The 16,235-nt window shown below is 48.2% G+C and overlaps 1 protein-coding gene across 3 annotated transcripts in view; it reads right to left on the minus strand.

The window, feature by feature from the left end:
• Window positions 1-8,968: 8,968 nt before the first annotated feature.
• ETS1 (ETS proto-oncogene 1, transcription factor) overlaps window positions 8,969-16,235 on the minus strand; it is a 159,331-nt gene continuing 152,064 nt past the window's right edge. For all 3 annotated transcript variants that reach the window (XM_079929811.1, XM_079929812.1, XM_079929813.1), the window contains 2 exons: window positions 10,640-10,758; window positions 8,969-9,365 (listed from right to left, as the gene is read on the minus strand). In XM_079929811.1, coding sequence (XP_079785937.1) covers window positions 9,150-9,365; window positions 10,640-10,758 — 335 coding nt within the window. In that variant the 3' untranslated portion in view covers window positions 8,969-9,149. The remainder of the gene's footprint in view (window positions 9,366-10,639; window positions 10,759-16,235) is intronic.

Here is a 16,235-nt window from a genome sequence, read left to right on the forward strand (position 1 = left end):
TGAGTCCTGGAGCTGGCCAGAACAGCGTCCGCCTTTCCAAGCCTGGAGCCAGTGCTCTGCCCACCTGCAGCTGCGACAGCAAGCTGGCCGTGCCAGGCAGGGGGGCCTTGGCACTAGAACCTTCCGTCCTGAGGCCTGGGAGGGCAGAGCAGACACACCTGACTCTGCAGACAGCCCCTTCAGAGCCCTTACCCTGAATGCCGAAGTCTTCTCCTTGTCCCAGGAATCCAGGGGAGAAAACCATTCTCCCAAAAGGGAGAAAAAGACTTTCTCGAGCTGTAGTTTCTCATTTACTACTGGGTTCCCTTACATAACACTTACTATGTGTCAAGCGTCAGCACATATTAAATGGCAATCACGTACCAATCCTGTGCCGTTGATACTATTATCCTTATTTCATGGATGAAGAAATCGAGACACAGAGAGGTTCATTAACTTGCCCAAAGTCACACAGCCCCAAAGCAGCAGGGCTAGGACTTAACACCATGCAGTTTAGCCTCAGAGTCCCTACTCTTAAAAGTCACTGCCTTTTCTCTCCAGCCTATGACATTTCCTCTCTAGATATATAAGATAAGAGAGACAAAGAGAGGAAACTCAGGTGGAGAATAAAGGGAATGGGTGAGAGAAAGAGGAGACGTCACCAAGAACTGGCACAATAGAGAGATTTTAAAAAAAAAAAAAAAAGCAGGAGCCTGTCAGTCTCAGAGAAGCGGTGTGAGACCAAGATATAGAGATGGTAAGGTGGCCTGGTAGTAAGGGAAGACGTCACAGAGCTGGTCAGACCCCTGCTCTTTCTTCCGCACCAAATGGCATTCTGGGAATAATGCTCAGCGATTGCAAAGCAAGGGGGGCTGAGACAGCTCCCGGCGGGCTGAGGAGTGACCACTGGAGCAGAGAAACCAACACCTCCTCTTTCTCTTCAATTTCAGCCTGGGGTGGAGGCGGGTGCCCAGGGCTCCATGGAGATCAGCACCCTGATGAGAGGAGACAGCCTATGTCATCACCCGGGGAGGCCTGTCACACCCACTTGTAAGCTAAATAGCTCTTGTTCTCAGAAGGAAGGGAGGGTAGGAAGGAAAGAAGGAAGGGAGGGAGGGAGGAAAGGAAGAGGTGGACTCTTTCTTGCCTGTGCTGGAGGGACAAGCCCTCAACCTTCACGGGATACAAAGGATTGGCCTTGGAGTCAGCAGAGCTAAGACCTAATTGTGCCTCTGTCACCAGTTAGCTACGGGACCTCAGACCAGTAACCCAAACCCCCTTCACCTACACGATGAGAGGACTGGATTTATCTCTAAAGTTCTTTCCAGATCTAACATCCATGCACTGGGGATATGGTGACCGAGCACAAGGACTGCCATAGTCATCTCTGGGTACCACCCAAATCCCCGTGCTCGCACAGCAGCCCACCACCCACCCAGTCCCAGGGATTCTGTCACCTGAGCACCCTGCTCATCTGCTCACGGCTGACACTCTGGCAGGCTTCAAATGAAATCGTTTTCCAGCTGGTCTCTCTTCCTCCATCCTTGTCCCCTCTGATCTGTTCTGCTCTACAGGCAGAATAGTCCTTCTAAGCACAGATCGGGCCATGTGACTTAGCCTGTGGGAAGATCCTCAGGGTCCCGCCTTACTCTCACCTGGCTCACAAGGGCTTGAATGACCTCCTCCCCATTCTCCCCTCCTCGCCTGTCACCATGACTCCGTCGCACCCTGTGCTGTTTCCACAGAACCACTTCCAGACTGAGAAATGGAATCTTTCCTGCCAGGTCGGTAAACAAAGGATGTTGCAGTCATCAGCGATTGCGGCCAGCAGTGCAATGGATGTGAGCTGGAGAGCCCTGAGGGAACTCAGGAAGGAAAGAATACCTGCCTTCTAGCAGCCATCAGGCTGCAGCCACTCCCCACGGTGCACCCTGAGGAGACTCGGGATGAGAAAGTGCAGGATACTGGCCCCAGAGAGCTGAGGTGCACATCAAAGGAATGATTCCAGTGATATAAGCCTTCCACCACCCCAGGATCCAACCTGAACACTGGCATTTAGCAGACTGTTGGAATCCATCAGAACTAATAGAAATTATTGTCATGATCAATTCTGAATTAATCAATTTTATGCCAGGATGTTTTTTTGCCTGGAAAGTGGATGAGATTTAATGAGTAGAGGAAGCAGTTTGGGGCTGGGAGGAAAGGGCATTAGAGTCAAGAATGAAATTTCAGGATTTGCCTGTTCCTGCCCAGGGCCAATGTCTTGAGCGGACAGTGTAGAATGGGCAGGGAGAAGGTGGTGGCATTCTCCTGACCCCGGCAGCTCTCACAAGTGGCTACTGAAAACCTCCTTGCCCCTCACATGCTATCATGTGGAGAGACCAGAGCCAACCTGACATCAAAGTTCTGAAAGATGCTATGGCCGAGAGCCCACTAGAGCCTGGATGGCAGGATAAGAGATTGAGCACAGGGGGGCTTCCCTGGTGGCGCAGTGGGTGAGAGTCTGCCTGCTGATGCAGGGGACATGGGTTCGTGCCCCGGTCCGGGAGGATCCCACATGCTGCGGAGCGGCTGGGCCCGTGAGCCACGGCCGCTGAGCCTGCGCGTCCGGAGCCTGTGCTCCGCAACGGGAGAGGCCACAACAGTGAGAGGCCCACGTACCGCAAAAAAAAAAAAAAAAAAAAAAAAAATGAGATTAAGCACAGGACTAGCAACTCACCAAGGCTCTGGGGACTGCCCGGCAGCTGGTGAGAGCTGGCCACTGTTGAGTCCCCAGCGCTGCTCTGGGCAGATGGGTCCCTGTCATTACCTTGGGCATCAGCACATTGAGGGACCCCGGGCAATCGAATGAAACCGGCTTTCCCAGGGTGAAATATTTTCAAGGAAAATGGAAAAAAAAACGAAAGGGGCTGGGGCATTCAGTAAAACAGGAAATGGCAATGACCAAGGGGCAGAGAGGCCAGAGCCACCTTTCCCAGCTAATTTGAAGTTCTCAATTCCCAATAAATGGGATTTTTTTCCCCTCAATTTCAAGCCTTTTAAAATGTTCACTGGTCAATCAACACCTGCTTTTATCAGACTTTCTTAAATCCCTGCCTCATTGCAAGAGAAGCCAAGAAAGCACTTTTCTCTTCTGATATTTGCGGTTTCTGGAGAGGATTCCTGGAACTGGGAGGAATCCCAAAGAGCAGTGGATAACCAGCAGTGTGCTGAGTGGTAAGCCCATCAAAGGGCAGAGGCCAGTCCTCGGAGGGTCAAGCAGCCCTACATGTGAGCTAGAGAAAGGCCTCTGTACAACTGAAATTGCACCACAAACCACCACCCAGAGCAGCGCTGGGGAGAAGCAGAGGTTGGAAAGGGCTGTGGGAGTGGAAAAGGCTTCCTAACTGAAAGAAGACCGTCCTTGTTCCACACTCGGTGCATGAAGCATCCCTCTTAGTAACCAGGGCTGTGGCTTCCATGGAGGGTGAGCCATCAGCCAGCATCATCAAAGGAGACCTTTCAGAGCTCCTGGGTGGCAACGTGGCGTCATGGAGACAACAAGGGTTTAGAAGTCAGATGGTTCTGATGAACCTGATGACCTCTTGTGCTCTCTTCCACTGCTGGTTTCCAGAATAAAATAAGTTTCATGCCAAGTAAACACGGGAGGTGGAGAGATACCTTCACGGGGTTGACAAACTCACATTCTACAGCAGTGAGGCAGGGATGTAAACGTGTGGAGCTGAGCCATGCAGACAAAACAGGAGATTGACGTGCATCTCGAAGTGGGCAGCCTCCACTCAGCGTCCAGGGGTGTTTGCTTTACAGGAATGACAGGATTCCAAGACCACCCCATGGCCTTACTGCCGGACACTGTTCACTTGAGTTGCAGAAGTGAGTCCCAACACTGTGAAGGCCACACTGAACATCTCTGTGGCATAGACTCAGTCCTCAGTCAACCTGTGTGTACCCTGCAGTCTCCACGGCCTGGCTTGTTTCACTCAAAGTACAAATCACAATCCTCTTTCTTTTTCAGGTTAAAATGGTTAGACTTCATTGTACAGGTAAGCTCTTTTTGGTCAATTTTTGGTCATGATTTATTAATTTATTTTTAGCATGGGTGCTATAGCGTGCCCCAAAGCCATAGCAGTCTGGAGCCAGACTAGGCTTGGGCCATTGCTTTATCCTACAACCGCTCCAAAGCCTGTCAAACTCTGTAGAATTTTGACCACCAGCTTCTTTTGAATGATTCCTCTTTTCCCTGCATCTCCTTCTCACCTTATCCCGTTCCCCCAAATCCGGAGGGAGTTTTAGAAGATACCGTCTCTCCACCACCCCAACTCCAATATGGTGGTCCCAGCAGTGTCATTAAGAGAGCACCAAAGCCTAGGTGTCTGAGAGTTCCCCAGCTAAACTCTAGCTCCTAGTTTGAGAGGCCTAAGCTGTTTTCGTTCCAGTGTATCTTGTATCTTTTAACCTGGTCAGCATGGAATCACATACTTCGGGGGAATAAACAGCAACTTGTCACTGAAGGAAAGTTCTCTGACCAAATCCTAGACTGAGGCAGGAACCTATTCTCTGTGTCCTGTGGATTCAGGGGGAGAAGAGCTTAGATGTGGCCTCGGGTTGGCTGTGGAGTTGTGGCTTTGCCCAGGCTGGCAGCTGAAGACTGAAAAATGTAAGGACCTCCAGCCATCTCCCCACAGTGCCCCAGTGAGTGGCGGTGGCCTGACTGGGTTGTAGACCGGAGCCCTCCTCGCGGCCAGGCCAGCTCCCTGACCACTGGACCACACAGTCGGTGTTTAACGGGCACTCAGCAAACCTCAGGCTCCAGGCCTGAAGAAACCGATTTTCCAAAAACAGAGCTCTCTTTGTGAACGATTCAGCAAAAATTCTCTTTCCAGCTGTGAGTTGGGATTTGTGTTGCAAATGCTGGTGTTTTAAAGACATACACCTTCCGCAGTTCCAACAACAAGAGAAAAGCACCACGCAGGATGTGTTCCTAAACCCTCCTCCCCAAAGCACCTGTAAATACGATCGGATTGATGACACTGGCTGCCGGGGGCTCGGACGGATATTATCATTCCCAGTTTTCCGCCCCAGTGAAAGAGCTGGGGCCACGGAGATGGACGGGATGGGTCCGCATTGGCACAGGACAAAATGAATGTCAGAAGGAGGGAGAAGAATGCTGCTCCTGGGCATGGACCAAAGATGTTCAACTCCCCGTGTTAATATCAGAAACTTTACCTAGTGGAAATCAAATGTTTATCTGCTGAGTCATTAAAAATTTTCTTCATGTGCCTCTTAGTTCTCCAGGCGCGATCAAAATGCGGTATGATGAGGCCGGGGACATTCCACAAAGGATGATACCATCTATGTCTAACTGGGATGTCACATTACACTTCCACCTATTCCTATTATAGTTCTCACTTTATTAGGAAATCTTTATCTGAAATGGTGTAGGGCAAGTTGAGATCAGCAAGACAGAGTCGCGTTCCTTCCTGTGCTTGTCTCTGGTTGGTTAATCTGTCCCGCTTTCACGCATGAACCAGACAGGAAAGACTGAAGACAAACCCACATCATTATGAATGAATTTCTTTGCTTTTAATCTCACACAGTTTAAAGTACAATATGAAATCAGGCTACAGTATATAAAAAATTCTCCAGCAAGATGATGTGCCAGCACCAGCTCCTAAAATAAACAAACAAAAAACTCCCCAGAAGAAATTTTTTTGCATTTAAAAAAAAACACATAGAAACTTACATCGCTACATCTCTAAGCTACCTCAGTTCCGAGTTTTAAAAAGCACCTGCTTTTCCTTTTTTTTTTCATCTTGCTTTTAAATTTTCAGCTTTTAAAAAATATAAATTATATGAAAATACAAGTTGGAAAATAGTCAAACACAATATAACATCTTTTTCACCCCTATACTTCTGAGCTTAAAAAAAAAGTATTCTAAAAAAAGTTCAATAACTGAGGCAGTATTCCTGATAGAGATAATTTCCTTTTAATCTATATATTTTATATATGTATATGTATACATATATTTATGGTTCCTCGAAACTTCTTTGGAATGTAGATAAGAGTTCAACACATTTATATAGACCCCAACAGAGAAAGCAGCATGCACAGCATGACTAGGAAAGAGAAGGTGTCATTTTCACCATGAAGATTAGGCAGGTTAATGCTCTAAAACCCAGAGTGTTCGTCTCCAAAGTGAGGAAAAGCATATCTGATCTTTGAATGCTACCTCCAATCCCCAAAGCCACAAAACCAGGGCTCTGTGTAGGGAAGTCCCTCCCCTGACTGACTGCAGAAGGGAACAAAAGTGACCCTGAACCCTACAGCCAAAACCAACACAGGTTAAGGCATCTCCAGGAAAATAAGAGTTTCACCCAGCTCAACCAGATTTGCCCATCCTTCCTCTGAAGTTAACATGTTTTTTTTTTTGTTTTTTTTTTTAAAAGCAGAACTCCAACAATTCTGCTACATTTCCAGTGTATAAACCACCCACCACTCTTCCTGGGATGGTCTCTGGCCTTTGGACAGAAGGAGAAAAAGCATCTGGCCAGATCGACAAAGCTGTCTGAACTCATACACTATCTACAAATACTGAAAACGGTGCACTGAGAGAGAAAGGGCATCTGAGCAAACAAGCAGCTGAAGGGCATGAGGAAGCACTTGCTTACATCTTATCTGCTAGGGAATTACGGCAGGACTCACACGGGGGAGTTCTCAGCATCATTGTACAAGGAAAGGTTGTTGATGAGTTGAGAAAGTGATTTTATGCCTGGTGGCAAACGAGCAGTGACCGATGCCCGGCCTTGGTCCTACTCTCGCCCACCACTGAAATGCGGAAAGACTTCACAAGAAAGCCCCGGGATTATCTCAGCTGCAGTTTTGCACGTCTGCAAACACACACACACATGCACACGCACACGCACACGCATGCACACACACGCAGGCGCACACACATCTTTGCCAGTGCCCAACAGAGATCACATCATCTAAGAGAAAACAATGTAGTCCAAACAGTTCTGCCTAACACTCCCTGAGCAGCTCCTAAAATATTTCGAGAGCTTCATTAAGGCACCTGCATCCGGAAGAAGATCAAAATACACAGCTGGGCTGAATGCAGCCTTCGCTTTCCAAGCAGACGCTCCGATTTCTCAGTAGGAGGAAACGCGTGAATCACAGAGCTAAGTTCCTGATCGTTCGGGGTCTGCAAGAGGACCTGGGAGAAAACAATCCACTTTCTTGAAGCTACGCTAGAAGGTAGTTAGTACTTCCAGTTTCTCAGCTGGAGCCCGTCCTAAATATTTCTTCCCCTTCCTCACTGAAGCCCGAAAAGCCATCCCTCCGTCACCTTCCTTTGAATCAGGCGCCTGTACAGCCGGGGAAGCGGGGCGGGGGGGGATCCTACTTATAGGAGGTGCTTTTCCTTAGTGGTCAGATGTTGGTCCTCTCTCCCCAAACTCCATTTTCAGATGACCCTTTACAACACCCCAGTTGATTATGTTTGTAGTTCAACTTTGGGAGAACTAAAAGTAGATTTGAATCCCATGGACCACCTTATTCCTACACCCCAGCTCCTTTCCTAATAGTTCCTATATCCCTTCAAGTCTTCCTTCCTCTGCAATTACTAACCCTTCACTTACCCTGTGCCAGAATAACGGATCCAAAGCACGGGGCCCTCACAGCATCTGCGCTATGCACCGTGCTTGCCCACCCAGTCTCACCTGACACCCGACCCAGCTGCCTTAAACTCTTCAAAGGAAAGCCTTGCACTTCTCCCAAAGACAGCCAAGCCCCATTTTATTCACAGGCTCCCCATTCCATGGCTCCTACAACTCAGGACATCTAAATGGCTTTATCAGACGCTCTCCAACTCATGTCATGTCTGTAGTTACTCTTTCACTCACCCATCAGAAAGCTGTACATCTCTCTCTACTGAACAACAGAGTGGGGGAAAGCAGTAAATGTGGGATGCTGGGGAAATAATACACAAAGGAGAAAGGACAGAGTGTTAGTTGGGAATGACATGCATTCAGGACTTATTTCCTAAGGCCTGAGGGGTAATGCCCGTGCATACGGATTTTATTCCAAGTCATGTACGTTACAGGTCTAAAACCAGTAAAGAACCAGGTCCATCTTCCCCCTTCGATCCCCTTTCCATGACTTCTACAGTGCTCCTACATTTACTGTGGTCCAAAACCAGGGCTGCAAAATACATTCAGTTCGCAGACTTAATGCTTAGCTCAACGTTAAGTCCAGACTCTGAGAATCCACTAATGACAAGTAAGTAGAAGGGTGTGATCACAATTTTTAAAAACTTACAGGTGAAATTCACATGCACAGTTCCCTTGTACCCAAATCAGCCTTATTTTTTCCTCCACACATCAGTCACATGAATCTGGGATCCCCGATCTCAGGGACAGCGCTTTGTCTTTCCAGTGGGGTCTATATAAACAGTTTCCTTTCACTGTGACAGAATCCTCAGCCAGCATATAAAAACAAGATTGCATGGTACAGCGATACTGAGACCACTTGAGAGCTTAAGACGATTTTTAAGAAAAAAAAAAAAAATACTGGCACAAAATTTAATAGAATAAATTTTAACACAAAAACAGTTTTGGTCCCTCCCCACTGAAGTCCACCTTTGTTTGGAAAGTAGAATAAAAGGTAAATAGTCCTTGGTTTTTAGTGCATCCCCCAAAAAAAGGCTTTACCCCACCTCCCTCTTTTTCACCCTCCCAGACCTAACAACAAAAGGAAATTAATGGCCTTTTATTAGTCTCATGACTCCTGATGCATCAATTTCTTTTGCTAATAGGTCCGTAACTCAAGACACATTATTTTTTTTGTGGATGATTTTTTTTTTAAAATGATTGGACACGTTAGTCTCTTCCTCCCTTAAGCCAGATCCTTCAAGCTTCTAAGAAGGCCCTTGTCTCTCTCCTGAAAATCCGCTCAAGAATTTCCCATCCCACCCACCCCACAAGTCCTGGCTCTCCTCCTCCAACGGCGCACAATTGATTATAGCTGCAGCTTACTTAGCTCCCACCCCTGAATGTAAAAAAATGAGTTCTGGAAAATTAAAAATAGAATAACAATTAAAAATTAAGAGTCCGACCAACGTGGTTGTTCTTTGAAATGTCTCAGCAGAGTTTCTCCGGCCCCTTGGTGTCCATCACTCATCCGCGTCGGGCTTGACGTCCAGCATGGCGTGCAGCTCCTCGGGCGTGTACCCCAGGAGGCTCTGCAGGTCACACACAAAACGGTACACATAGCGTTTCCCCGCCGTCTTGTGGATGATGTTTTTGTCATAATAGTAGCGAAGGCCACGGCTCAGTTTCTCATAATTCATCTTAGGTTTGTTTTTCCTTTTTCCCCATCTCCTGGCCACCTGAAATTTAATTTTAAAAAAAGGAAGAGGGGTAAACATCTACAGGATGATCCAAATGTACATGTTTATTTGCCTGCACCCGTCCATGGTGACCCACGATGTTCAAGAAAGGGTTAGAGATTCATGTACATAGAAGTTACTTTTCTGACCAATCTTTTCTGAATTCCGAATTACAAGGGTTGGGCAACGATGACAGTGAAGTTGATTCTTTGAGTTGATGAAAACACAGTGACCCTGAACTTCTAGGGAATGGAGTTAAAGCATCTGATATTAAAAAATAAAAAAGAAAAGCAACACTATAGTGTCTCCTCTTACCCTGTATTATTAATAGAATGTCCTTGCTTTGAAAGCATGAAATCTAATGCAAGGGATGGACGGCTGAGCTGCCATCACACCTGCCTTTCATCAACAGGAAGCATTTTTTTTGTACTGGGCACAGGGCTCCTCATGTCTGCCGGAAGAGAGAGGTCGTCTCTCTTGTTCATTGTTCTTTATCCTCAGAATTGGGCGTGGCACAGAGCAACCACTCGCCAAGTGTTTTTTTGTTTTGTTTTGTTTTTATTTTTGTATTGAAGTATAATTGAGTACAATGTTGTGTTAGTTTCAGGTGTACAGCAAAATGATTCACTTTTATATATATATATTATATATATAAAACATATATATTATATATATTATATATCTATAAAACATATATGTTACATATATATTATATATATATATATATATTCTTTTTCAGATTCTTTTCCCTTAAAGGTTATTACAAAATATTGAGTAGAGTTGCCTGTAGTATACAATAGGTCTTTGTTGGTTACCTATTTTATAAATAGTAGCGTGTATATGTTAATCCCAAACTCAATTTATTCCTCCTCCCCTCACTAAAGCATCTGTTAATGAAAACACAAGTTAATGTGAAAATTGTACCAATCTTCCAAGGCCTCTCAAATTGTCAGACCCCTTCCATATTCACAGAGCCACAAGACCAGGGAGGGCGCAAAGTGAGAGAAAGCAACTTGTGTCTACAAAGGGCCTACTAGGTGCCAGGCACTTTATGGGCATCATATCAATTAATCCTGGAAAACAAATGGCCAATGTAGATATTTTCACTATTTTCCAAATGATGAAACTAAGGCTCAGATGAGGTCACCCAAGTAGCAGGTGGCAGAGCTGGGATCTGAACCCTAGAAAATGTCATCAACCCCACAGAACCCATCTCCAGAGCTCTCTCTCATCCTCCCTCAACAGGAGACTCTGTGAAGTCACTCCCTTCTTACCTCATCTGGGTCAGAAAGCTTGAATTCCCAGCCATCTCCAGTCCAGCTGATAAAAGACTGACAGGATTTATCGGTGAGTAATTCCAGAAGAAACTGCCACAGCTGGATTGGTCCACTGCCTGGAGACACAAGCCATCGTGAATCATTACACCAGATGCTCCACACTCTCGGCAACTAATCCCATCACGGGCCACTCCCGACCCCTCCTCTCTCAGCCCATCAGCCGGGGGAAAATGAAGGCAACACAGAGCACAAGCGGTACAGGAGGCACTAGGAGCTTGAACAGACTGAACAGGTAAAGAATTCCTACCAAAACAGCCCTTAACACAGAAGAGCGATTGCCTTATTTGGATCGACTTAAGGGTCAGTCCATTTTTATTGCTAAGCAAACTCCAGAAAGAAAACACTGTATCGCTCCTCTGAGATACTCTAAGGCAGCATAATCTTTTTTGCCTTCAAAAACGAAGTCATTATTTTTGCCTTACAAAGTACTCAAGGTATGAACCAAGCAAGGAATGCCTCTACCAGTTCCAATCAGAAGTCAGAGCCCATAAGCAATCTGGACACAGGGTGGCTAGGAAAGACCCAGTCCGTGTAGATGAAGAAAGCCTGGCACGCTCTGACTCATACAGGAAAACTTGACTGTTTTCAGACTCTAATCTTCAACCTGAGTTTCAAATTTGTCTGATCCAAAGTAAACTGGGATTCAATAGGAAACAAGCTTTACGTCGCCTCTCAGTCTAAAACAGAAATGTCCTTTATGACCTCTAAGGGCAAACTTTTGTTATGTCTTACACGTCTATAAGGCATGTTCACATGCACCATCTTGCTTGCTCCTAAAAGCCACTCTCTACCCTCCTTATAGGCAAGGCACACTGGGCTGACTGTTTCCATTCTACTGGTGCAGAAAAAGGCGCTCAGAAAAGTGATGTGACGTTGCTCCAGGCACAATTAGAAAATGGTGGGCCTACTGCCCGGGCCGTGACTCCCAGGCACCAGGGTAACCTTGATGGACGCCTGTGAGCAAACAGCAGCTGGTCTGGGAGCTTCCTTTGAGCTCTGGGACAGCCAAAAGAAGCAACTGCTATAGCAACAGCTTCCTAGTGGTCCCTCCTCAGCACAGCCCAGGCTCAACAGGGAAAATGAAATATCTCTACCTCATCCTCACTCTGAGTACTTTAAACCCATCTGGCAAGAAATAGCTTACACAAATTCTAGAATTAAACGATTCAGCAAATGCCTACAAAATATATTAACGTTTGAGGAAACAGTCCCAGGAGCTACACCGGTAAAGCCTTACCCTTCTCTGTTTCTACCCCTCGCTGAAGAACAAGTTCATGGACAGCTCGGACACATTTGCAGGTTTCTTAGCAGTTGAATAGTCACCAGCTACCACCCTCTGCCTGGAGTAATGTCCTAAAGTGACTTCCTATGAGGAATCACTAAGAAGTCATCCGGATGGACAGGAGTAAGAAAAGAGATTTCTATTAAGAAATGCTATGGAATTTTTGGTGGCAAAATAATAAGAAAAACGCAGTTATAATAGCCCTTGTGACATAATAGGTTCCCTGAAGAAGTGGAGAATGAGTATAGATACTCACAGGATCCCTGAAATGAGACATGTAAGGAAAAATCAACTACTACAGTCCAAAACTATGTAAATAAGCCAGGGAGTTCACGGTCCTCTCCTGGGTCAACCACATAACGCAGGCGTGAGAGAGAGTGGGGTGTTGCTTTCAGACACCTGGCAAAGGAAAATATGAACAGCAGCTATGATTTATCGTGTACCTACTATGTTCCGTAGTAACAGGCGATGCTTTATAGCATCTTATTTATCCCTCACAATAAGTCCATGGGTGGAGGCTGTTGTTATCGTATTCGTTTCTCCCACTTTACAGCAGAGAAAACTGACCCACTGTGAGGCTATATAACCTGCCCAAGGCCGCGCAGGTCAGAAGTGGTGTGGCTGGAACCCAGGCAGCCTGACCCCCAAATTCTTCATCTCGACACTCCATTGCCCCTAGGCAAGACCAACCCAGAAGCTGGCATCTAAACTGCCCGCTGGCTGCAGTGGTCCCAGGGATCAAAGGACCCGGCTTTCTAAATACATGTTCTCTTGCCCGCTTCTCACAGCAAGCAGTCCCGGACACTGGGCGGCCAGCGGTCCTCCAGACACAGCCGCCACTAGTGACCTTGGTGTCCACCGCCACAGGTGGCACTCCCAGCCCAGTCAGGTCCCCTCGTGGTCGCCGTTAGCCTACGTAACTCCATTATTTCTCCCCCCACTAGTTACCTTAAAACCTCTCCCACACTACTTGTCTTAAAATCCCTTTGGGGAGACAAGGGGGGCTAATTATACCAAGCTGAGGAAAGGAAAAGAAATATGGGGATTCTTGTCCCCAGGCAAGTCCTGGCCATTGGCTGGGAACAGCAAGCACGTCCCGAGTCCGGGGAGGGCGGTCCAAGAGCCACCTCCGTCCTCCACCCTCGAGACGTGCAGCCATCAAGTGGGGAAGGGGCTTTGATTAGCGTCGCTGGGACTGGCGCGTGAGGAAGGGACGTCAGACAGAACTATTGCCACTGCTCATGCTGCCGCTTCCTGAACTGAGATGTCCGAGACGCAGGCCCTGCAGCTCCAGACCGTTCTCTGTGTGCCTCTGACCCCTGGTGTCTGTGGATGTGGCCGAGGGCGGGGTGAGCCCTTGCATGTGGGTGTTTTCGCTTTTCTGTCATTGTGAGCCTTCCTTTGCTCATAAGGAACATAAACTGAAATCTGGGAACTGGGAGGCCAGGTCCTAGGTGTGGTGTCCTCTAACTCTTTTTTTTTCCTATTTACAGAAGGGAAGGGGGAGGATCAATACGAAAACCAGATGCCTAAAGAAAGCACAGGGCCTGGGATGGGGAGGCTCTGCTGGGCTGCGAAGTCAAAACAGCGGTGATGTCAGCTCAAGGCTCCTTCCTCAGTTCTCGAGGAAGAATCCAGCCAGCCCACTCAGGCCAACCACGCACGCAGGGCTCCCACCCAGGGCTTTCTGGAAGTTGCCGCTAACCCTTCAGAAAGCGCTCACGGTGACCCCGAACGAAAGGGATCCGTGATGCCTCCCAGAGATTCCTCTCTTGTACACTTCTGCTGACACCCCGACCCTCCTTTTGGCTGTGGAGGCAACAGAAATGGGAAGGACGTGGGGTTCTTTTGCCGGCCAGAAACGCTGGGTCAGGGCAGGAATGTGGGCGTCAGGACAGCTTGTCCGCCGGCTGGACCAGTGGACAGTCCAACACGGGAGCCTGTTTCCACAACAACGGGGTTGTGGGAGGGCCTGGGAGGGGAAATCAGGGCCACCTGACAGGCCAGCACTTGGAGGTGGCTCTGGGGTCCCTGGTGACACTGACCTCCTGGCCAGAACCCAAGTCCAGCCCCAAGGGAAGTTCTCAAGCCCCAGACTTGTGCAAACAATGGCTGAGGCTGGCCCTCCCGGTCCGAGCTCTCCCAGGGGCTGTTTCTGCAGCGCTTGGAGTTGGTCTGTTCAAATCCTCAGGGCCGGGCTCCATCCCGTGCCCTCCCTCCGACACGCCCTCACGTGGTAAAGCCTTTTCCTCTATTTTCCTGGCACCTCCTCTCCGCTCTGGGCCCAGGCCCACACACCCACCCAACTGGACTGTGGTCCCAATGACCTTTGTCCCAGGGAGCAGAGAATGGTACTAAGAATAGTGCCAGTCATGGGAAGGGGGAGCTCATACACCAAATGTGACTCACAATGGTGTCCCTGTCCAGGGGCCCCGAGGCAGTCAACAGCGGCCTTCACCAGGCTGCCCTGGGGTGTCACACTTCAGGAATCCAGTGGCATCACTGGGAAACTATGCTTCAGAGCTCTGAACCGCAACAACAGAGGGGTCCCTGTTAGAAGGAAGTCTCTCCCCCAGGCGGTGCGGGAGGGAGGGCCCCTGCCCCACTCACACACACCACCCCCTACCCCGCCGTCGGCCCCCTCCCTGGCCGCAGTGGGGAATTTCCTCTGACTGCTTTGTTCTTCTCGGCTTCTGAGGGGAAGAGGAAAACTCTTAGCGCAACACTGACAGTCCTGATCTGAAGCCTGTGACACAATCTCAGAAGAGATAATATCAGGTGGGTACCTGAAGGGACCGCAGGCCAGCAGAGCAAGTCTCACACGAGGATGCTTCCCTCCAGAGGCGACCCTCAAAGCACTTCAAATCCAAGGCTACGATCTCTTTTTTTGTTAAGGCGAAGCTTCAAGTCAAGTCTTACTCATTTGGTTGTTTATGTCCCTTTTCTTTGTCTGGGGACTGGGAGATCCCCATATCCGTCTCAATGAGCCAGGGATGGTTATTTAAAAGCCCCTGCTTTTTTACTCCCTCGCTCCGAGGCTAAGAAGTGAGCAACTTCGGTAAAAGGAAAGCAACGGGCTAGGATGGGATGTTAGAAAGGCTCAGGATCATAATTCTTTCCGTGTGGCCACGTACAGGTATCTTCTCTGTTTCTAGGCTTGGGGGTTGCCTGCCATGGCAATGAGCTCGCTGCTCATGAACGGGGGTCAGGGTGGGACTTCAGTTTTTCCTTTCCAGTTCAGCTGCAAGTTCTCACTCTGTCACCTGTGCCCAGCGCGAGGTTAACACACAAGAGTGGAGCCCGGGGCAGCGGCTCTCTCGGGCAGCCTCCCATCATGCTTTGCTTGCACCAAGACCGGCTCCGACAGCTTTGTTCTCCCTGCATCTCTCTCACCACTAGAACACATGCTCCAAGGGCGGGGACTGTGTGTTTTCACTGCTGTAACCCAAAGCCTGGGATGGTGCCTCACCAACAAACACCAGCTATCAAAAAGCTATTTGTTGTTAAGTGACTCCAGCTGTTGGCTCCCTGCAAGCCTGGGCTGCGTCTGATTGACCCTTCTGTGTTCAATGCCAGGCCTGGGACCTCGTCTGGACAGGTGCTTGGTAAACATTTACTGAACTGCATGATTCAAAACAACCCTCCTCTGCAGAAAGGTGTCAGGGTTTAAAAAAGCGACCCAAACTGCTTCTCTCTATTAAACTATATTTGGGGCCAAACAATATGGGTGACTCCCAGGCTACGTTTCATCAACATGGGCCCCAAAATAAAAACGACCACACCTCCTGTCCTTTGGGGAATTCATTTGCTACTTTGAGAATCTAATCTCTGCAGCTCGACTCTCAAAGTCAAATACCTCAGTGTGGGCAGGACACCACATTTATTTTAACCTATGAAACTCTCATGGTTGGTCACCCTTGCAACAGGGTTCACTCTGCCCCAATAGCACACATCTGACAGGTGGTTCTAAAACAGAGGAACGGGACCGACTGGCCCCTCCCTTTCACCCAGGTGTCTCTACCCACAGCCAAACGATGATGGCAAAAACAGAACACTCAAATCCAGAAATGACCCATCTGTTCACAAGTGTGAACTGTCTTTCAGACTACTGCAGGAGTGCCTACCTCTGGGGGTGGTGGGTCACCCCGGAGCCTCTAAGCATCACCCCCTTCTTGTCAACCCCCTTCTAAATTATCATTCACAAAAGATCTCCAAGTCCCTCTGTTTCCATTCAGTCCTTATGAAATGACG

Source organism: Stenella coeruleoalba (genome assembly GCF_951394435.1).
Source record: "Stenella coeruleoalba genome assembly, chromosome: 8".
Classification (NCBI taxonomy): Eukaryota; Metazoa; Chordata; class Mammalia; order Artiodactyla; family Delphinidae; genus Stenella; species Stenella coeruleoalba.